A 23,633-nucleotide genomic window follows, 5' to 3' on the forward strand; every position below is an offset into this window, starting at 1 on the left:
GACAACATGACAGGTGTACGAGGAGCCCATTCACACAGTGCGAGCCCCGCGTCACCCAAGGAGAATGGACACGCAGTGCCTAACCCGGTTCAGCCCAACTTTCCCCATCCCTCAGCGGGGGACATACCCGATGACACCCCGGTGTCCTCGACGAGCGAGCTGACCCAGACTTGGGTCCACCTCGCTAAAACGTTTGTTCTCATTTTCCCCATTTACGCACTGGGCTATTTTGAGTTCAGTTTCAGCTGGCTGTTGATCGGACTTGTCGTCTTTTTCTGGTGGAGGAGAAACACAGGAGGGAAGCACAGCCGTCTGAACCGAGCTCTTGCTTTCTTTGAGCAAGAGGAGAGAAGTGTCAAGCAGAGTCTGACGACCTCTGATTTACCACCATGGGTAAGACACTGAGAAACACAGCACACGAAGCAGTGCCCACAGTCGTTTATCCCCACGCCGGGCTGTTTTCTCTGAAGCGCATGTGTTATATTTGCGATCAATATTTTTGAGTTTCCAGGAAAAAGCAATCAGCTGACAAGAGCATGAGGAGCAGAGTTGAGCTGTAAAGCTGTGATGGAGCAGCTGTTCCTCCAGCAGTGACATTAGACTGAGTCCCAGTCTAAATACAGCAGGGTACAATGGTGAACCAGACACCACGCTGGAAAGGAAACATGCCCACAGGGTCCCTGTTATTTTGGGATTCAGTCTGCTATCTCTCTTGCAGTAACTCACTCTATTACTGCAACACTTGTTAGATTGTCAGATAGCACTGGAGCTCTTGACTTTTCCTTGTCAGGGTTAAACAGATTAGTGTTTGGGGTTTTGTTTGGGAATCTCCTGAAACCACTTCAGAGACCCCAGCAGTATGTAAATCTAATCAAAGGGAAGCCAAACAAAATAAAACCTGGGTAATAACACAATAATAGTTTATGTTTTAGAGAAAAATATTAGATGACTAAGAAGAGACAGTGTTCAGTCTTTTTTGTGTGACATATGCCATGTGACTCATCTCCAGCACTGGTGCCTTTGAAAGAGGTTTTGTAAGACAGCATGTAATCCAAGTTGTTAACTGCTGTCTGGAGGGAGCTCGATTATAGCTTGAAGGGGAAACATCTCAAAGTAAATGGCTTGGCTTCATTTTAGCGTTATAATAAATTTATGCACTTAGTTTCCCGGATGAAGTTTATACAGTGTTTATGTGTCAGTAATTCCATATTCTCTTCCATGCTGACTCTACTGGGATTTCAAGAGACAGAGATGAATTCACTGTAGAGGCCCTGTCAGATTTATTAGTGCACTGTGTGGAAAATGGAGTGAAATTTAGGGATGTCTTGTCTCTAAAATCTCTTTAATGACACCAGATGGTGTCAGGAGTCCCATCTATATTGCATTCAATCAATTTCTCTCCAAGCACAACATGCAGCTCAAATGAACTTGAAAATAAAGTCAGAATCAAGTCTCAGATGCTTAACTTAAAGGAGAGCTTCACCTAAAAATAAAACTTCAGTCAGAGTCTAGTCACTCTCATGCCGATGGAAGTTCACGTGAAGGTTCGTAGTCCATAAAACATTTCTGGAACCTCACAGCAGAACAGCATTTTCCTAAATGACTAAAGTAGATAGGGACTTGTTTTAAAATGTTAGAAAACAACAAAAAAGATCCCTCTCGTTGAATGGGAGAATGCTGCAACACTGTTTTGCTGTGAAGCTCCATAAAATGTTTTGTGGACTGCGAAACTTCACCAGACTTTCTATCGACATGGGGATGAGTAAATAATGACTGAATTTTCATTTTTGGTTGAACTTATCCTTTAACTAACTATGTATCCAGGATGTTCCATATCAGACCCATCCCATAGCTGGTTTGTGATCAGTGCAGCCTCATGTTTTGCAAACACTAAAAAGCTTATTCTGCTGACACATGGCTAGGGAGGCTATTAAACAGGGATGGAAGAGGTAGATGGGGTAGAGCAGCAGCATCCCACTTAGAGGAAAAAGCCATTACTGAGTGGCCTCAGCACCCCCCGTCTTAAGTGTGCCGATGATAGAAGAAACTGAAAGTCAAGTACAAGTAACTTTGGTCATGGCTTTTCATACTCGTCACGCAAGAAATCATACTGCACCTCCCAGGGCTTTACAGTGATTGATTACCACCAAACTGACAAGCTAAGCACAGATTACAGCATTGATACGGCGCTGTCACCAGGTCTGTCGATTTTGACCTGTTATAGCTCCTCAATCGTGGCTAGTGCCAGGCTCTCCCCACTGGGCAGCAGTGAGTCTTAATAGACACGTCAGCGCTGTCACAAAGGCTTATTTTAGTGGAGTGCCCACATCCACAAACTTCTTTTGCTGAAGTGTTCCCCTCCTTGTCCCAGTTAATACACTCAGATGTAATCATGGGGGTGAGTCATTGGCTGACAGGTGTAGCAGCTACTTACAATACAAGTATTGGTTTGGGTCTCATCAACTGCTGGTATCTTTATTAATCTATGATGTTTTGATCTGCTTTGTTGGATGTATGGGCATCAATTCAATAAAGATAAAGAGAGACTGGCTAAATTATCCAATCAGAGAACCCCAGACATAATTCATTCAACTGATAAATGAAACACCTTGAGCAAACTCTCACAATGCCACCTAGATAATTAGGTAAAGAAGGCATTTTTCTTCTTCTATAAAACATCGTGGGCTATAAAACGATTAGAGAAGAGGTAGAAAATGGCAAAGTAAATAGAGGCAAAAGTGACACTATCCATAAATTATTAACTCAGTTTAATAAGTTTTCTGATTGCTGTGTTGATCAGAGGAGTCAGGTTGTCTGCGTTATAGAAGACAGGTTGATGCTCTTATGTCTTTGTGACTTATGAGATGTAAGTACAAGTTTGAAAGGTCAGCATTATGTCTCTGAAATCAGGAGATGATGTCAGCTGAATGTAATAGTCTGCTGCCTCTCTGAAAGTGCTACTTTTATGAGGTCTCATTTACTGTATATTACAGCTGCTGTAAGTAATGTATTTTTATTAAGATAAGTGTTAAATAGCTCTACATTCCAACAGTAACCACTGTTAGATCTTTTGGTCAGTAACCCATGTCTCAACTCCCCCTGTTCATGCAGTAAATGTTTGCTGCTAAGTCGACCGATTACTGCTCTGCATTTATGTGGTGACACAGAGAGGAGGAAGTTAGCTAAAACAATGACAACACATACTGTAGCACTGTGCCATGCTCCACTTCAACGAGGCAGGTAACTTTAACGAGGACTTACTGAGTATTAATTACAACATCCCAGCTCTAATGCTCTGATGCTCATGCGCAACTGAATTACAGCAATATCACCTGTCATGAACTACCCCAATAAACCCATATTCTAACACTTAAATGGTAAAATAGAAGCATCAGTCAATATTCAAGATGTACATTATTGTATTAACGTCAGTTATAATATGAATAACTTGTCATAGGAACAAATTAACCAAAAAAAATGATGTGTACCTAAGTGGTAAATTGCTATAAAACACTCATCAGAATTTCCCCAAACCCAAATTCAAATTGCTTCTTTTGCCCATCCAATAGTCCAAAATCCAAATAATCTTCTTTTACAGAGCAAATCCTTACATTTAAGAGGCTGGAACCAGCAAGCGTTTCACATTTTCGCCTGAAAAATGACAAATCAATTATCTCAATCATTGCCAATCCATTTTCTTTCGATTGACTAATTGAGTAATCAACTTAGCGTTGCAGCTCTGCCGTATAATATCTAATCTGTCTGCAAGTTTGTATTCGACTTTGTCCTGATTACTTTCCAGACTCAGTGTGTTGAGTTCAGGCGGAGGGAGAATAAACCTCTCAGTTGGAAAATCAAGTACGCTGTTAATTAATTACGCTCTAAAGACATAAACCCCAATGACAATACAGCAACGGGCTGAATAATTAAGGTGCTGTTCTCCCACTCTCTGCTGCACAGCTCAGTTTCCTCAACCAGGACTTCAAACTGAAAAAATTCATCCATTACTTCACCTACATTATCTGAATAAGGTCACTGTGTCAGCTGTAATAATCAAGCCTTGCCAGCTCCCGTCCAAAGAATTATATTGTTTCAACCCTATAACAATAACTAAAGGCCTGAATCTGTCATCTTGACCAGAACGTTCTGCTCCCTGTCTGCCTGCGCTTGTCTCTACTTTATCCACACTTTGACATAAATGCTGGATAAGCACATTTGCTGCCTCCATGAGGAATAGGGCTGTCCCTTGTAGCTGTCGCGCCACATGTCATTTCTCACCAGCACTGCAGCCAGATGCGTCACTTTGTCTTACTGTTGAGATTAGGGAATAAACACCTTCAATTCAATGTGATGGAGAGGCGGGGTTGTTTATCTGTTATTTATGAAGGTGGTGTGTGCGTCGCTGCACACCTTTGTGCACAGTATTGACTTCATTTCAGGCATTTCCTTTACCTCTTGTTAAATCAATGGCAGATTTACTTTCACCGTGCAAGAAGATTAGTCAAACTGCAGCTCCATCCCACAGCACTGTTATAGTGTGGATCTGTGGAGGTCTAGAAATGTGAAACAGCTATTAAATGTGTTGGTATTGGAATTATTTTGAAGTAATACCAAAATAATCTTAACTCTAGTTTCTTAGTTATCCGTGAACTCAATAGTCTTGGACAAATAATACAAATAACATGGCAGGAATGCATTTTGCTCACGTTCAAAATGTGAAGAAAAATACGTTCAAGGTTTGCAATGATTGTCAGTTATCTTTATAAAACACAAAGATGATAAAACTTGAAGATTGGTTTGAAACTTTTTTCCTCTTCCTTTTCCTTCATCATTTTTCTTTTATATCGAGCAATCACTCCATATCAAAGAGCTGCTGCAACTCTCATCCATCAAAACCCAAAACTCTGCCCTGTCTTCTTTGAATTGTGTCTGTAATTGTGGTAAAATCAAACTGTTGTATTGCTGTAGCAATGTTGAATGCCAGGTTTATTTAAATATTGAATATCCATGTGTCATCTTCAAGCTTTTTACTTTTCTGTGTAGCAGAATTACAAAGTGAAAGCTTTTCAAAAGTAGAATTTGACATTGGGGTTTGGCAATGAACTTCAGCTCACTTCAGTGTAGGATTTAGCGGCATCCAGCATCGTGTCTGCACGGTAGCAAGATAGGTTAGAAGAGCTTAGATTACTATTTGGAACATAGGGAAACAAAAGCTCCGTAATATAAATGGGGTCCAGACAATGTTAGACCATGAAACTTATAAAACAATCCTAAAATTCAATCCTGAATTTAACTGGCAGCCAATGAAGCGAGAAAACAATTTGAGTAATATGGGACCTAGGAGTGGTCTTAAAATATGGGCAGCAGCATTCTGCACTTGCTGAAGTCAAGTCACTGAGTATTGACTCAGGCATGTAAAGAGTGCATTGGGCATGTTTAAGTCTTTCTAGGTCCTGAAAAGACAGAGCTGATTTAACTTTATTGATATTTCTTTGGTGAAAGTTACATGATTTAATGAGATTGTTGATATGTGGTTCCAGTCAGTTGTTAATCAAATGTGACACCTAGATTTGTGGCTGTAGATTTAAAATTGGTTGCCAGTGGACCAAAGAAAGATTGTCATTTGCTTTCTAAGTGATCAAGGACAAAGATCATTACCTCTGCCATGTCTGACTTTAGCTGCAGGAAGTTTCAAGCCTCCTTTTCCCCAAATAGCTGCTCAGACAGCTAACGTTATCTGACTTAAAGGACAAGTAGATTTGCGTGTCATCAGCGTAGCAGTGATAACAGACAGATAATGTTTCCTAATGGAAAACAAAATGGGGCCAAGAATAGATTCCTGTAGCAAACCGCACATCAGTGGGGCTGAAGAGAAAACATAATCACCAATGGAAACAGAACATTTCCAGTGATTCGTAATAACTACAATTATAAACATGATAGACATTTTAGCTTCTTACCAGGTTGGGAAATCATCTTTTTAAAATGAAAACATCTCCTAGCCACTGACGGGTAAATGATCAAATTCACCAGCCACCGAATAACAAATCATAATTATTTTGTGTCTGAACTCCACCAGCCACTTTCATATTTTACCAGAATTTGGCTAGTGGCTGGTGCTAATCCCCCCGCCCTGCTGCTTACGCATCAGTTTGTGAGCATTGTCATTCCAAACCTGTAAACATGGTGATCAGAGCATAGCCCCACAAAGCTGCTAGTGAGGCTGCAGACTCTATTTTGTTGTAATGAATGTGTAATTAAACTGTACTGCTTGTACAGATCTTGTATTGCTGTAACAAAATATGATGCCTTGTGTTTTTCTGAACATACTAAACGTCGGATTGCCAGTGGAACAAATCTCATCACATAGATTAGATGTGAAACCTGACTGAAACCACCAGAGACTCGATATTATCTGCTTTCTTCTCTCTATTGCAGGTCCACTTCCCAGACGTAGAGCGAGTCGAGTGGCTAAACAAGGTAAAGAATTGAGCGGCTGTCTCTTGAATTTGTTTGCTTGAGTGAAGCCCTCCTTCCTTCTTGTTTTTTATAAGCTGGAGCAAATGGGATGTCTGTCGCTCCTCTTCCCACTGGGGCTGTGAGTGTTGCCTCACTGTGTACACTGCAGCACGCCTGACTTGCAGCATGCAGCCCTGTTTCTGCTGCACCGTGAAATACATTGACCCCTGTAAATCCCCATGGCAACCACTTAGATGTACATTTTAAAGATCTCATGAGTACTCCTTGAACCGATCTAGACGCTGATATAAAAATTTAATTTGTGGGACCCTGCTTGATCTGTTTGAGTGACTTAAATAGAACAACATTTTGAATATTTTAAAGTTACCATCATTCACAGTGTGAGAGATGTACCTGTACGATCCTGCAAAGTCTTACAGCACACACATGTACATGCCCTTCAATCAAATGATGGAAAAAGGCAATGTTTTTCCTGTTTGTCCCATCAAGACTGTAACCTTCAGCCTTTCCTCCCTGTTTGCCCCTCAGACAGTGAAACAGATGTGGCCCTACATCTGCCAGTTTGTGGAGAAACTGTTCCACGAGACCATCGAGCCAGCGGTGAAGGAGTCCAACTCCCACCTCAGCACCTTCTGCTTCAGCAAGATCGACATAGGAGACAAAGTGAGCCCCTCTCATTGTGATCATGTGTTGTTTCAGCAGTGACAAAACAGGCTACTGGCAGCAGGTGCCATTGGGACAGCTGGTGAGAACGTGAACGTACACATGCACGTCGCTGACATATGCGCTTGTTTCATAAATAGTTTCCATGTGGGGTCAGGGGAGGGGTCAACCTTGTGGTAACCGCGTGGGGTTTTGTGAGGGGTGGAGGTGTCGGTGTTGTGTTGATGGACTGGAGTGGTGCAGCAGCTATAATGTTTTCCTGTGTTGCGGTGTAGCCCCTGAGGGTCAACGGGGTCAAGGTTTATACAGAAAACGTGGACAAGAGACAGATCATCATGGACCTACAGATAAGGTGAGTCTACCAGATCCCTGTTGAAATCATAAGGGGTTTACCTCTGTGGCTTCTTTATGATTGTGGTTTAAAATGGTTTCCAAAGACCTTGAAAGAGTCCTCCACTGATATAACATTGTTGGACTCATGATGGACTGTGTGATAAAGACTTTTTTATTACACTTATTCTTCTTTCTTCTGAAAAACTGATATCTACATTATCCACAGTTGCAACTTGATTGGCGACAATTTAGTCAGAGATTCGGCTGTGTTATGCTGGTAGCGGCTGATGTGACACCACTTGAGGCAATTTGTCAGATTCCTTCCAGAGCCACAAAAGGCTTATATGTAGTAGCACTCCCCAAAACCAAGAATCAGACTCTGATGTGTAAAATCAGTGGAGTGCATGTAAATACATTGAATGGCTATTGTTGAAAAAATGCTGACCATAAAAAGCATCAGAAATGGGGTTTCAAAACAACCTGTGATTATAGGATTAAGTCAGTACAATGATTCAATTTCACCAGGGTCATGCCTTTTAAAATTGATCAAAAAGTGAAGGAACCCTGGTACAGGATTTTCATCAGACATGTTTTGTGTTTTTGTCGCTCAGCTTTGTTGGAAACACCGAGATTGATGTGGACATCAAACGCTACTACTGCAAAGCTGGCATTAAGAGCATCCAGGTAAGGAAAGTTCCTTTTTGTTTGTTTGTTTCACATCTTCCCTTGCCATGAGTCTTGGCCTTTACAATGGTTGTCAGGAACATGAAGCGTTGGATACAAAGTGACACAGCGACTTTAAGTAAAGGTCTGTCCTGTCAGAGGCTTTTTCCAATATCTGATGACTTTAAGTTACATTTTTGAACAGTGCATAATGCCAGGATGGGTATTTGCATAGAAGCTCTTCTTCTTTCAGTAGGACATTATTTCTCATTATTTCCGTGCAGTGACGTCTGTTAGATGTCTGCATATAAAAAGCTTTCAGCATGAGTGCATCGTTTCATCATACGCTGGTATGAAAGCACAAATTACTCATGTATACTGTGTACCCATACTGATGAGGCCGTACTAATAATGTCCCATCAACCTTTGTGAAATTCTCTGCTGCCCTGGTTACTTTTTTCGAACTCAGCACCCCTTCAAAATAAAGCTTGTATATGTTGTATATGTCTAAACCAGACTCAGTTTTATTGTAAAATTTAACTTTAAATTACTGTAAAAGATTATAATTATATTACTAGACTGAGCCCCTCCTCTTAATGTAAGTAATTAACATCACTTTAAACAGAAAATCTTGAAAAATAATGGATTTACATAATAGTTCATTTGCATCTTCCTTGAGAAGTTTCCCCTCCTCTCGGTAGTGCGAGTGTGTTTGTGTGTTTTGTTGTCCTTGAATGTCCTTGACCCTGTTGCGTGTTGCTGCAGTGGAACAAACCCTGCAGAAAAAAAACAATCAGCTTGCCTCCTTGGAGACCAATGGCTGTTGGGGCCGTCCCTTGGAGACATTTGTTGCCTCATTATATAACTCAGGCAGACCTACATACTGCATCTCCCCAGCTCATTATCAACCACTAATACATTAGTCCCCATCGCTCCTCCTTGAGCTGGTTTACGTTACACAGAGCAGGTGCATTTGACTCGGTTATAACGCTGAGATTAGTGATGGCTTTGTGAGGAGTGGGGGGTTAAATGCTGGATGATATTGATATTGGTACTGATATTATTTATTTAATATCATCCTGTCACATGTCTTAATATGATGGTGGTCCGCTCCTCGCCACAGCTACTGCTCTGTTAAACCTGCAAAAATAATTGCGTTTCTGATTGATTTCAAATTGCAGTCATTTCTCTTTCATAAATGACTCCTTTATTGGAGATCTATTTATGTGCATGTTGCCTTTCCAGTCATTTGCTGGTGTATGTCCCCTGCCTTTAAGGCCTTGTTAGTCCTTAGGACAGATAAATCAATACCTGATATAAATCTGCACCATTTCCCAAAGCTTGGCGCTACAGAGATGATGCATGACTATGTAAGAACCAGGGTTCAGCGAGTACATACACAGCTAGAACGAGTATCCGGTACGCGATTTAATTGTTGTTCATACCTCTGATAAATTCAAGAATACAAGCTTTGGTTCGCCAGCTCACTGTCTGTGAGAGCTAATTTAATCTCACCAATGACGAAGGAAATAATGTCTGGGATTGACCTTTCCTTGGCCACAGAAATGCTGTGAAGCCTCCAAATGAATGTGATGGCATTTACTTGCAAACACAACACAGCTGTATTAGTATTGATCTTGAGACTGTTTTTGGTATTGGTTGGACAAGATGGTCTCACTGTTCATCCCTGAAAACACAAACATAGCCTCAAAACAAATATATTGGTGCTCTAAACACCCTTTGCTCCCTGGTGTGGATTAAAGCAGCTGCGTGCCGTCCTCATGACACAAAGCACTTCCAACACAATAATCCCTGTAATTGTCATAATATGTCACTGAGAAGGTGGAGGATGACACTGGGCTGGTGTAAAATCAGGCTGTGATCGAGTTTCCGACCTGTCATGTGCTACTGCTGAGGAATGTCAAGGGCCAGCGAGGCGTAACGTCCCATGTATGTACGTGTCAATGTGTTCCTCTTGTGTTTCCATAGATGCACGGTGTGTTGAGAGTGGTGATGGAGCCGTTGCTGGGTGACATGCCCCTCGTCGGAGCACTATCTGTGTTCTTCCTCAAGAAGCCGGTGAGTCCGGACGCTGATGATATGACACCAGTTAATTGGATTAAAGCTTTTTAATGGAACGGCGGTGGAAGTCATAATGATGCCGCAGTCTGAATGAATGCAACATGATGAGAGTGGAGGCTATTAAACTGGGATTTGTGTGTTGAAATACAAAACTATTTATCTCCTAAATCTTTCCCAGCACTTGAGATGATGCAGCAGAGGAACACATTCAGTGTTATGCTGTTATTTTAGATGACATTTGGCAAAAATTAGACCTCACACTGTCTGCTTTCTCTCTCCTCTCTGTATTCAAATGCTTTGCCAAGGTCGGCCCCATTTCTGTGAATATAGTGTCCTGAATAAACCTTTAGTTCCCTGTTAGTTATATTCTCTCTAAATTGTATAATATTGCGTCTCATGGAACAAATTGCTCCTTGTTTTTCTTGCTTTGCGTCTTTCAGGCAGAAATAATGAAACATTAAATGTTGATTTGAGTCAAATCACAGCTGAATCAAAGTGCAATATGTTTCTTCATTCATCTTCATTCTACAGCCCTTACTTTCAATTTAATTTCCCTTTGTTTCCGCCCCCCTTCTCTCTGGCTCTGCTGTCGACGTTCCCTATTCTCTTGCAGCTTGAACACACCACGTCACTGTACATGATTTGAATGTCACATCACAACTTGTTTGCATATTCCGATCCACATTCCATCAATCTTCCTGTCCAGCCCCCGTGCAGAGCCGCTGCTGCACTGCTTAAAGATGTTTGACCGATTTATACCGAATGGGAGGACCCAGTGGAACTATAGCAGAGCTTTAAATAGCTGCAGATCCAGCCAGCCCTACTTTGGCAGATTTCTCTCTCTACCCCTCAGCACTCAGCTAAAGCTCAAGGTGGAGATATTACTGTAGGAGGCTGAAGGGAGAAGGCAGCAGCAGCAGCTTTCGTCAGTATATCATGGTGCAGTCTCACATGTACACACACACACACTTATTCAGCTCAACCTACTGCCTACTTTTAGATGAGGAGCATTACATTGGTACAGTGAAGGAGAGAGGAATTAAATTGCATCAGCAATCTTCTAAAACAGCAACAAAAAAATATCCCTGGAATCCAAATAACTCATCGACCTTCTTTCAGTGTGCCGTACAAGGCCTGATCCTGACTGCCAAATGAAATGGAAACATTTCCAGACCATAAGAGGTCTTGGCCACAGTGCGTCTGAGTGATCGCGCTAATGTAACTGTGTAAATAAAAAAGATGCAACTCGTTCTACTGTGAGAGCTCTAAAGTGATTTCATTGCTCGGTCTAAACTTTTAATAATGCTCGGTCTAAACTTTTAATAATGCTTTGTCCGCTCCACTGGTTATATTGTGAAGATATGATCCTTAGATGTTAGATGTAAAGTTTGATATCACCGTCATGTCTGAACACTAAATATGAAGATCCAGCCAGGAGATGGTTAGCGTAGGTTAGCATAAAGACTGGAAACAGGGGGGTGGGGGGTGGCAGCTTGCCTCGCTCTGTCCAAAGATTAAAAGATTAGTCTTCCATATAGTTGTTTTTGTCACTTTGCATTTTCTGTGAAATTTATAAACAACACACTTACTGTTAATTAGTGAGCTGTTTCCCCCTGTTTACAGTCTTTATGCTAAAGTAAGCTAACCGTCTCCTGGCTGTGGTATCAATCTTCTCAGCTAACTCTCAGCAAGAAAACAAGCAAGTGTAATTCTCCAAATGTCAAAACATTTCTTTATAATTACTCATTTTGTCTAACCAACGGTCCAAAACCCAAGGGTATTACATTAATGTTGATATCAAACAGAGAAAAGGAGCAAATCCTCCAAATTAAGAAATCTAAACCTGCAAATTAATTATAACTACAATCAATTTTCCCATTGACTTCATGACCAATTATTCTTGCCTTGGTGCAGACCACTAGCTTCATAGTTGGAAGATATTGCTGTTTTTTTTGCACAGCCTGTTCCCCAAATATATCACAACTCTTTGAGCGCTCCATAGAAGTGATTTGCAGGCAGCGGTGTCCCTCTTCATCACGTTCCCACAACACTCAGACATCCCCCACCATAGCACTCAGAGCCCTGCACCACTCCTCTCCCCCCCTGCAACGCTCAGCGCATCTGCTGCAGTGTAAGCAGCTCGGACGGGGTAATAGGGTGGGAGAGACTCGTTAAGAAAACGCTGCCACCTTAGCTTGAAGGCTGAAACAGATCAAAGAGAGGAAGGATCTGCCTGCACTTTCTCTGTACTGTCTTCCCTTCTGAACACTTGAAAACCTGCTGCCAGTTTTACCCACATAATGTAAGTTTATGACTCTAGGATACTTGGAAAACATTGGAAAACTACATGTCCCTGACCCTATTAGTGGACAATTAGGGGGACTATTATACAATGAAAACAAATGAGACCCCAGAGGGCTGCTGCTGGTTTCATAAATATTTCAGTAAGCAGGTGTTTTTGTTTTTGTATTCATTCCATACAAACTGTTGCTAATCATGCGCACAGCATCCACGTAAACAATTTGAAGATAGAGCAGATTTAGATGTAAAACGGTTGTTGTTATTATGTTTTATTTTTATTCCTTTCCCAAACTGGGTTGTGGTGAGATAAGTCACATTCTTCAAAATAATCAACACAGCAAAGGTTTGTTTTCAACGTGGACCAAAACAACTTTTTCAAAGGACTATTGATGCATATTATTTTTCTGCAACTGGTATAGGAGTTATTGTCTCTGCTGTTATTAATCGGCGGGGTTTGTTGGCCAGAAAGTAAGAAGCGATGTGGTAAATGTAGCACAGAGGGCAGGACACAATAAAGTTAAGTGTTTGGATCGATGTAATTCACACTTTCTTACTCTTGCAGCCTGACCAACTGCTGTGTTCTCCGTCTCCCATTTCTCCTTCTCTTAGCTTCTGGACATAAACTGGACCGGCCTCACAAATATACTCGACATTCCCGGACTTAAGTAAGTCAGCTCAGACTTGCTCGAAATGTCTGTTGTTGGTGCCTGAAAGTAATCTTTTCAAATAATTTATTGTGCACCTTGATGCTTTATCTGAAAATAAATACCTGGTTCTTTCACTGGACCATAAGGGTCGCAAGATAAATTCTACCAAATGCGCTAAAAGTTTTTTTGGCGAGAGGTTTGTTTTGGAGTTCTGAATGCCTGCAGTGTCCTTGTCCTCGTTGCTGTTGTGATTAAGAGCTTCACCAGACTGAGCTGATGTAGGCAAGCTTTTTTTTTTTCAAGCAAAAGATCAGATATAATGTACTTCTTTAATTTGTGTGACATGCAGTACATTTACATGCACACATCACCGTGAACACCAAGATCAAGATAATAGTTTGAAGATCTAACTGGACTTAAACGGGCCAGATTAGGAAGTATTCTTTTAATAGCCTGTTTCCCAGTTCTTGCTGGTTTTGTCTCACTTATATTAAGTGTCTTCTACCCTCAGACTGAGTGTGGGCTAAGCAGAGAGTAAATGAGAGTCGATTAAGAGTTGCTAACAGCCCGACAGAATTGCTCGCTGCTGTCTTGAGTGGAACATGCATGAATGCTGCATGTGATTTTCTGGGCTTACAGCTGCTTGTTGCACACCCTGCCAATGTGGGGAGACATGTTATCACAGGCAGAGCTCAGCGGCCAGTCCTCTGTGGGGGTGAAATGGATCCATGTGGCTTGTGCAATGCAATGTATGTGTGTTCGTGCGCACATGTCCCTGTGTATGTGTGTTGGTTGTTGCACGTGCAGAAACAGAGGGGTTAGCTGGTGAAGTGGAGGCCCAGATGGTGAAATGGTAGCTGCAGTGGGAGAGCTCCTTGAATGCAGCAGCAGACAGACAGACAGCATCAGCTGCTGACTTGAAGGCTCGCCCAGTGTGTCGCTCCTAAACCCTGTTATTATTATTGTTATATAACAAACGACTTGTTTACATGTTCTGGTGTGTCATTGCTGTTGAGTGGGTGTAGACTCAGGGTCCTACAGCCACACTAAAGGCTCTGTTAATGCTAATGCTAGCATGCTCACGATGACAACAAACTAATGTTCAGCAGATATAAAAATAAACAAGTGCAGCTGAGGCTGATCAGAACGTTATTGCTGGCATTGTAGACCGAATAAATAGCATATAATAAAATCTTTACTGTAGCTGCTAAAGAAATTAGTTGGCACCCCGTCTGCAGTGGGTGCAAAAGCACGACTGCGTGTCAAGGGTGTAAATAACATCTTTAAACATCTAGCAGATAATGACTGAATTTTCATTTTAGGGTGAATTTATCCTTTAACATAGGGCTGGGTTTTGGGCCAGATTAGGACCAGCCACCAGCTATAGTCATTCAGTTGGCTGAAATAATGCAAAGTCATGGGCAATCGTGTTCTGGCTACCAGATCTGGACCACCTGTGGGCCGTAATTCATTGCTATGTGAGTAATAATTTGACCTAATGGCGGCAGTAGATTAAATGTGAAGAGATCATCAATGTTTTCACAGTTCATCCTGAGGGGAACATGAATGTCTGCACTAGAATTTCTTGGCAATCCATCCGACAGTGTTTGAGATATTTCACTCAGAATCACTCAGAAATGTCAGCCTGTTATTGGTGCTTGAGGGAAAGTCAAGGGGTCACCAAAGACGTTAGAATTCATCCTCTGAGACCCTTAAACATCTGTAGAAACTTTTGTGCCGGTCCATCTCAGTAGATGTTGAGATGTTTTACGGTGAAAGTAAAAACTGGAACCATAAATGTCTATACGAAATGTCATGGCAATCCATCCGCTAGCTGTTAGGACACTTCAGCCTGAAGCAAATCGGTGAGCTGACATACCTACATTACCAACCCTGGAGCAATGCCGCAAGCATAGCTAAAAACATGCTGGCGGGCATAAACACATAGTTCCGTAAAAGGCTGACGGAAATGTGTCTTTGCCGTGGCTCAAAGTGGGTGAAACACACTGTACCACACTGTACATTCTGTATATTACAGCGTATGAGTGTCTGCAGTCCGCACTGTTGTCCTGGAATGACTGAATAAACAGCTCCCCTTTGTTACTGTGCATGCACACACACAAGCAGGTTCGTGGGGGTGTTCCAGTGTTTGCGCTAGGGAAGCAACAAAAATGCAGCAATAAGCGCTGATGCAGCAGGAATCCCTTAACACCCTCAGATCTGAGAGCTGGAGAAAAAAGCTGCAGCTCTGATCGGTCCCCCTACAGAGAGTCATAATGTCTCTAATCGGCTCACGGAGAAGAGCTGCAGCCCGCCGTTTCATTGTTAGATAAGCTCAGGAATGATCAAATGAAAGTTTCTTCCGACTCCAGAAACAAATATGATCAAGTTTTTATTTCATTGTAGTTTTTGTTAGAGCAGATCAGCAAAGAAGTATTTTTATTTAAAGTAATTGTAGGACAGTGCTTGTTAGTTACCTTTATGACCAGAAGGATTACAAAAGCAAAGTTCAGTAACCAGAGAAACGAGGAAGCTGAGATGAAGAGGTTTGGAGTTTAAAGACTCTAAGCGGGCTGTGTATACAATTAATGTGTTATAGTGTATCTCTTATACATAAACTATAAAACATTTAATTTTATGCCTTTACAGAAAAAAAAAATGAGTTACTTCACTTCACTTGACATCTAAAGAACGACATAAAATACAGCCTCTATAAGCAAAACATGTCCTACTTCAGCTTTAAGGCTCTTTTCAACTAATGAGCTCGTCAGAGGAATTAATATTTAATTATAAACATTTAAATGTGACTAAGAGGTAGCTTAACAACATCGCCAGTTTCCATTTTTTTTCCTAATCCTATGGCTTATTATAATTTCATGTGGTAAAGCAGATGTCAAACAGGTTTTCTCTCACCTGTGAACAAATATGAAGGTACTGCGTTTTGACTTTGCAGCACAGGAGGGCTAATGAGTGTAAGGGGATGTTTTTGGCTTTGGCAGCAACTCTGGAACATTCTGGGCCTAATTTAATGAGACATCTCGGACGGGTATTCCCCTAATTTATAACACCAATTATGAACAGGCTGTCACCTCGCTACTGTTAGTTGCTACACTGGTGGACAGTAAGAAAGCACATGGGACAGGTGCATCAGGGCCTGTGTATTAGTAAACGTCCCATTTACTAGACTACTTGTCAACAGACGATGTTGTTGTATCTCATGGCAGCACTTAAGTGTTTCCCAAGGCCCATTTTGTCGGATTCCTCCAGAGACAATTTCAGGATAACTTCCAGTTGGTATCTGCTTATGAACACTCTGATTAGGATAGCCACATCGTGATATATCGACAGCTGTGCTGTAATCAAATCTGTTTCTCTTGAGGGACAGGCGCTGCAATAACACCGGATGATGAATTTTTATTGTGAATTCCATTTCTTCTAGCCATGATTGCAATTTTCCAGCTGCGCCACAGCGGCTAAATAAATTAAAGGCAAGCCTGGAGGTAACGCCATTCTCCACCCTCGCTGCCATTGTTGTTATGAATCATTAGTGGATCAGCTAGACATTCAGAGGTTTGTTGGCTAGCTGCGCCAACATGCTTGAACTGACTCCAATTTTCCTACTATCTTCTCACACGTAAAGCAGAAATGTACCGCACTAAGCTGAGATTAAAGGAGAATATTTATAACCCAAGGGCACCCGTACCTAAATAATTCATTGCTTCATTCTGTTTTTCTCCCTCTCCTCCCTTCTCACAACCCCCCTCCTGTCCTCACAGTGGCTTCTCTGACAGTCTGATTCAAGATATCATCTACAAATATCTGGTTTTACCCAATCGTATCACCATCCCACTGGTCGGGGATGTGGAACTGGCCAAGCTGCGCTTCCCCATGCCAAAGGTAATAATACAGGGTGGAGATGCTCCTAAAGATGAGGCGGTGGATCATGCCTCTTCTAACTGCTCGGGTTAGTACATACGCAGACTGATTCATGAGGGAATTCATGCTTAGAAGCCAAAAGTCCTCGATAGTGAAACTCTCATGGGATTGTTGCGTGTTTTATACAACCCCATAAAAGAAATGAGATGTCGGGGTTTTGTAGGGAGCTCACAGCATTAACACAAAATGAAACAAAAGCAGCAAAAATCATGTCAAGGCTTTGACACTAGTCCCTGTATCCATGGCAACAAGACAAACACTTCAGTGTATTAGTGCAAGCAGCGCCCCTCCTGATGAGGTACTATTTTGTGATGTTTAAGATATTTGAGGCTGTGATTATTGAACACATCTGCAGTCTTTTCTAGTGAATGTGACTTTACATCGGCTGATCAAATCATCAGTGGATGGAAAGTTTCTCAATAACAATTTAAGTTAATCATTTAAGTCAGTTATCAAGCAACAATGTCAGATTTTCAAACATGAGAGTTGCTGCTTTCCTCTGTTTTATATCGCTTCAGAAATGATTAAAATTGTTTAAAATTGCATGACCTTTGAGTCTGTTGAGACTGTTGTTCGCACAAAACAAACAATTTAAAAATGTCGCCTTGTGATAGGCAGCTTTTTACACCACTTACTGTAACTAATCTTGGCATTGGACTTAACAACTAACATGGACAAAACATTCAATTGCATAGTTGAGCAATGCAATGAAAATAATTGTTAAATGCAGCCATAATGGAATGGACTGCATATATAAACAACCACACCTAGTGAAAGTTTAGGGGAAGAAAAGGTGAAAGAATGCTGAATTTCAAGAATGCATGCAAACAGATATTGACGCAACACTCAGGTTGTCTGTTTCATTTTAGCTCGGAGAATGTCAGAAAAACAAAAAAGGATTTAGAGACTAATGCACACCAAGAAAAAGTTATTTGCAAAAGACAGCAATAAAAGATGATTATTAAAATAGTAAAAGGTAAATAAAAAAGAAAACACAAGCAATAAAAAACCCAATGAAAATAAAACTGGAAGAGATAAAAAAAAAAGATAAAAAGGAATTAAATAAATAATAATGACCAAAAGTAAAATGTTGATAAAACTGAAAAAAAATATGATAACAAAACAAGTATATATGCTAAAAACAAAGAATTGTAAAACACTATATACAAGTCAGACTGAATAGATGTTTTTTAAGTCTACGATCGATATTTCCAGCTCCTCTCAGATCTCTGGGGCTGTTCCAACGGTTTAGAGAAGACACGGCAGACCTGGAGCTGAGGGCGTCACTGCCTCACCTCAGTAATAAGCCACAGTTTTTATTTGCATTGCCTCATGATACCCAGCAGATGATGTCACATCTTATCAATCTGACTCCCTGTGGCCTCGAAGTGTCAGATACTGCTACTTCAGAGTCGCTCCCCTTGACACTGTGCTCTGCATGTCTCCACAGGGAATCCTGAGGATTCACTTCTTGGAGGCCCAGGACCTGGAGGGGAAAGATAAATTTCTCGGAGGGCTGATCAAGGGCAAGTCTGACCCGTATGGCGTCCTGCAGATCGGCAACCAGCTGTTCCAGAGCAAGACGGTGAAGGAGAGCCTCCATCCCAAATGGAATGAAGTTTACGAGGTAACAAGGACGTCTCTTGGAGGAAAGGGTGCTAATTTAAGGAAACAAGTGTATTCTTCCAACCTGCATGAGGTAATCTGTTTATTGATTGAATCTGCCTGCTCGAACAAGCAGTTCAAGATCGATACGTTCTTTTCTCCATCAGGCATTGGTGTACGAGCACTCAGGCCAGCACCTCGAAATTGAGCTGTTTGACGAGGATCCAGACAAAGATGATTTCCTTGGAAGGCGAGTTTCTTTTATTTCCTGCCTCCTCTAATCCGATCACAGGGTCTCTTTGCACCTCAGCTATGTGACAAGCTAAGGGTTTGGTGTGGCGTTACATATTATGTCCTAAACACAGTGTTGACACCTGAGGGGACGCTGTGATGAAAGTATCTTTGCTCATAGACATCAGTTAAAGTCAAGAAGGAGAGCTGTTATCCCACAGTTCCAAGCCCAAGGGCAAGTCCAATTGATTTTGCCCCGAGGCTGTTACACTACACCCAGCGCTGACAACACAAAGAGACGAATCGATAGCTGGACCCCCTCTGCTCAGATTAATGGGTGTGATTTCTCTGCTTACTGTTCACCGTCCCAATTTGAGCTATCATTTGTCATTATCCACAGCCTGATGATCGACATGACCGAGCTGCACAAAGAACAGAAGGTTGATGAGGTAAAAACATTTTTATGGTCTATTTACAGCGCTAACGTAATTAGGATTTGTTAAGAGTTTATTGCGTGTGTTAAAGGAATAGTTTGACACTTAAGGAAAAGGATCACTTGCTTTCTTGCTGAGAGTTAAATTAGCGGATAGACACTACTCTCATGTCTGTTAACTGGAGCTGACGCAGCAGCCGGTTAGCTTAGCCTGGCATAAAAACTGGAAACGGGGGATATAGCCGAACAATGCAACCTCACAGTGACGACAAGACTCAAGAAAGCTGATGTAGCACCACTGAAAATTTCTACAGAAAAATGGCCAGGCTAGCTCTTTCCCTCTGTTTCTGTGCTTAGCTTAGAAGCTAACCGGCTGCTGGCTGCAGATAAATCTCTACGATCTTCTCATCAAATGCTCAAGAAAAAAAGCTAATTGCCAAAGATTGTCTAACTATTCCTGTAAAAAAAATCTCTTATTTACTGTTTAAGCACAGCTCGTACAGGTTTTAAGATCATTTTCAGCCAGGTGTTCAACACACTGGTCCTTTCACAGGCTAAATGATTGACTTTTGTAACACTCTCACAGTGGTTTGACTTGGAAGAAGCTCCTACTGGGAAACTCCACTTAAAACTGGAGTGGCTATCTCTGCTCTCCACTCCTCAGAAGTTGGACCAGGTACAACACTGAAAAAACACTGAACAGAGCAAATACTGTCTGGCAATGTTTCTACATTTGCTGCTGATAATGGAGCTTTGATACACACCACTTTCTTTCTCTGCGGTGACTGCATTTTCTCAGGTGCTGCGAAGTGTGCGTGCAGACAGAAGCCTGGCCAATGATGGGCTATCATCAGCACTGCTTGTGATCTATCTGGATTCAGCAAAGAACCTGCCAGTAAGACACTGCCATGTTTGATTTGATACCGGCAATGCTCTTGTTCTGATGCTCTAGATTGTGCTCAGATGTAGCATTAGTCTTATGCAGGCTCATTGTTCTCCACCCAAAACACACACACACCACATTTAGCAACACTCTGAACCAGTTTAGTAAGAAATACCAGTGCAGCACACTTGTTTAAATAAGGATCATTGGTCAGTGTGTAGCAATGCTCCACTTGCCTGTTGCTCTTATGTTTGAGGCTTTGTGAGATTTGAGCGGCCTCCATGTGAACCTAACAACCAAGGCAGGTCATTTTTCCTCATTATCTTAGCTACTCCAAACCAAACCATGAAAACAACAACTGTGTTTTATAGCTGTAGCTCACAGCTCCAAACAGATCAATGTGTTTTTAAGGAGGTGATTGAAGTCAGGGACTTTGTCTTATATCAAGATTTTTAATAGCTGTTGTCAGACTGGAACCTCCTAAATGTATACTTCTCTGGAGCCTTGTCCATTTTTTTTAAAGGACAGTTCACCCCAAAGACAAAAATACACATTTTTCCTCTCACCTGTAGTGTTATCTAGATTTTTTTAATGTGAGCTGCCAAGTTGTGGAGATAACGGTATTCCACAGACCTCGTTGTGAGCAGTTTCATGTAGGGACTATTTTCTTTCTACTGAACTACACTGACCAACTGAATCACTACACAGAAGGGAACGTGCATCTACTCGTGGACGAGATGCTCTTTGTCACACCGCCGCAAGTCATTAACATTAATGACGTCCTCCTCAGTTGAGCTGTAACGTTAGCATCATCAGTTAGCTCAGTTAGCCAGCCTCTCGTTCATGAGTAGATGCACTCCTGCACTATCTTCTTCTTCTGGATTATCTTTAGTAACCGGATCATGATTTCTGGAAAGAGTTGAGCGCCATCTAGTTACATTATCTTCCAGTGACGACAGCCGATATCTCCAAAATTTGGCAACTCACACCGAAACATTCTAGATCGAGGTAAAATAAGTATTTTTGTGTTTTTTGGGTGACCCGTCCCTTTGAATTAATCTAATAAGATTTCATTTATGTGGTCAAACCTACCTGTAATCTGTGACTAACTCAAATCCTTCAGTTTAAGTTAAAACATCCAAATGTGTTTTTTTTACCATCAGTTACAAAATGACACCTTTAAGCCATGTCAGTCCTCATAACTCCACCTTTTTCTCCTCACTTTCTCTCCTCTCCACCCAAGAGCGTCTTCACAGGCAGCTTAGGCTGCGGAAACTTAAGCGAGAGGAGAGCGTCTGGTCTAGTGTTTTGTGAGAGCGATACCTCAGAGTATAGAACAATATGTGTGAGTCCCGCAGCGCTTTTGCATCCTGACAGCGTTAGCATTAGCTGTGTGCGATGGTGTGGGTTGAAGAGGAGTTCTTAAAACCTGTGTCTCAAAGCATGTGTTAGCTGCACGGTTTTATTGAGAAGTCTGATGAAAATTAGTTGCCCGAGAGCCCAATAACCATTAACATGAGGCAGACACTTCAAAACACAGGACTCATCTATGCTCGCTTGTTAGTCAGATGCATATTCTGCTAAATCTAACCCTTACTTCAAGGCTGAAATGTCAAATATCTACAGTACAAAGAACTCAAACTGTATTAGTGAGCCAATTAACTGGATAGTACAGATACAGAAAGCCCGTAGCCTGTTAGTCACACACTAGCTCCTCCAAATCTTCCCAGAAGCAAATAGCCTCATTATTCTGACCTGCGTTTTTATTCTCAGCTCCCTGCAGAGCCAACACTATCAGCTCTCCTGCTGCTTATCATGTATTACCCATATCATTCATGTGCCAGTACATATTTCAGCATACTTCTGCCCAGTCACTCCCGTCCTACTAACTGTGGGTGTGGTTTTCTCCCCCAAATCTCCTTGTGGCTTAAAGAGCAACCTGTCAGATTTCACCTATGACGGGTTGAAGCAAGTCTCAGTCTTTAAGGCCCTGAAGGTAACGTGGGAAAAATGGACTGCATGTACAGATCACACCCTGCGTCTCGTCTGCGCCCTCCAGTGCACCATCCAGCGTCATGTGATTGTGATGATTATCAGACGAGCAGAGTGAAGTGTCGTGATGTGCATGAAGGTGGATGATTGCATTGTCTGCTGTACACTCCTTTTTCTTGTTGTTTGTAATGACGCGTGATTTTCTATCTTTTCTGTCTGATGTGATCCTGCATGCGAAAGTCTAACATTGCACTCATCAAATGATGTCCTCAGTGTGTACGGTTGATTGAACCACTTTTGTTGCATTCATACTAAAGCAGAAATTATTATTCTCCTGCCTATCCAACAGTCCCTACATGTGCTTGTTGACTGACGGTTTTAAACAGAGAACCTGCAGAGCAGCTCAGCCTGTGTTAGCTAATCAAAAAGCTGATCATGTCCATCTCGTGTTGGAATGTATGGAGCAGGAATTCCTGATTTTCAGGCCAGCATTTCTGCATTTCTAACCCACTAAATGTGTCATTATGATGTTAAACCTTATGTTAATACAGTTGAATATCAGGTCTGTAAACCAGCAACACTGACAGGTGATTTACTGTATTACAACATAGCTCTAAGTGTAGTTTTAGGTTACACAAAACACTACTGCTTTGTTTCAGTTAGCAGAAGTAGTTTCTTGCCGTTTTAGTTTTCCAGGAAGTTTTAAGCCTCTCATGCAGAGGCACTCCCTCCGTCCATGGTAAAACTCACTGCAGCATTGTGTGTCAGTTTCGTTTGGCATGTCAGGGAAATGAGTACAAATTCTTCAGGTTTGCTCCCAATAGTTCACTCTCTGTTAGTCTCACTGCAGGGTAGCCGCCACCTAGCTGGGCCAACCGTTAGTGGGAGGACAGACTGAGCCTCTGTATCTCTTTTCTTCGTCAAATGATATCTTTATTGTGTCTATACAGGTTGTTGTGTCAAGTTGTTCTCATGGCTAAAAGGCCACTTTTACTTGCTCTTCTTTTAGGTCTTTTCGTATAAGGGGTGGGTGAATTGAAATTGAAAACTAATGGTGATCAGTACACCACCATAACACGTTACATCATAACATCCAGCCCTCATGTTTCGGTATCACTTGACATCAAAATACAGTTTTAGAGAACTTTTGTGCAAACACAATGAGGTTGAGATATCAGATGAGGAAAAACTGCACAAAGAAAAGCTTTAACAGGTGATAAAGGAGGGAAGATAATGCAGTAGGTGTTGTTTATCCTAAGTAGACAGAAGTGGCAGCTGTAGAATAACAATATATAGAAACAGACTGATCATTTTAGTCAAATTAAGTACAAACATAGAATAGATTTAATGTGAAATGTTATAAATGTCTAAGTTTTATGTTTTC

General features: G+C 41.5%; 1 protein-coding gene across 1 annotated transcript in view; it reads left to right on the top strand.

Moving 5' to 3' along the window:
• Positions 1-6: 6 nt before the first annotated feature.
• The window catches only part of esyt2b (extended synaptotagmin-like protein 2b), a 31,124-nt gene continuing 7,497 nt past the window's right edge, over positions 7-23,633 (top strand). Inside the window, exons 1-14 of the mRNA XM_073488561.1 lie at positions 7-393; positions 6,439-6,480; positions 7,009-7,143; positions 7,419-7,495; positions 8,088-8,160; positions 10,129-10,218; positions 13,132-13,187; positions 16,946-17,066; positions 18,556-18,732; positions 18,878-18,960; positions 19,342-19,390; positions 19,961-20,050; positions 20,174-20,269; positions 22,191-22,253. Of these exons, the coding sequence (XP_073344662.1) occupies positions 7-393; positions 6,439-6,480; positions 7,009-7,143; positions 7,419-7,495; positions 8,088-8,160; positions 10,129-10,218; positions 13,132-13,187; positions 16,946-17,066; positions 18,556-18,732; positions 18,878-18,960; positions 19,342-19,390; positions 19,961-20,050; positions 20,174-20,269; positions 22,191-22,253 (1,539 nt within the window). The remainder of the gene's footprint in view (positions 394-6,438; positions 6,481-7,008; positions 7,144-7,418; positions 7,496-8,087; positions 8,161-10,128; positions 10,219-13,131; positions 13,188-16,945; positions 17,067-18,555; positions 18,733-18,877; positions 18,961-19,341; positions 19,391-19,960; positions 20,051-20,173; positions 20,270-22,190; positions 22,254-23,633) is intronic.

This window comes from Pagrus major, chromosome 19, assembly GCF_040436345.1.
Source record: "Pagrus major chromosome 19, Pma_NU_1.0".
Classification (NCBI taxonomy): domain Eukaryota; kingdom Metazoa; phylum Chordata; class Actinopteri; order Spariformes; family Sparidae; genus Pagrus; species Pagrus major.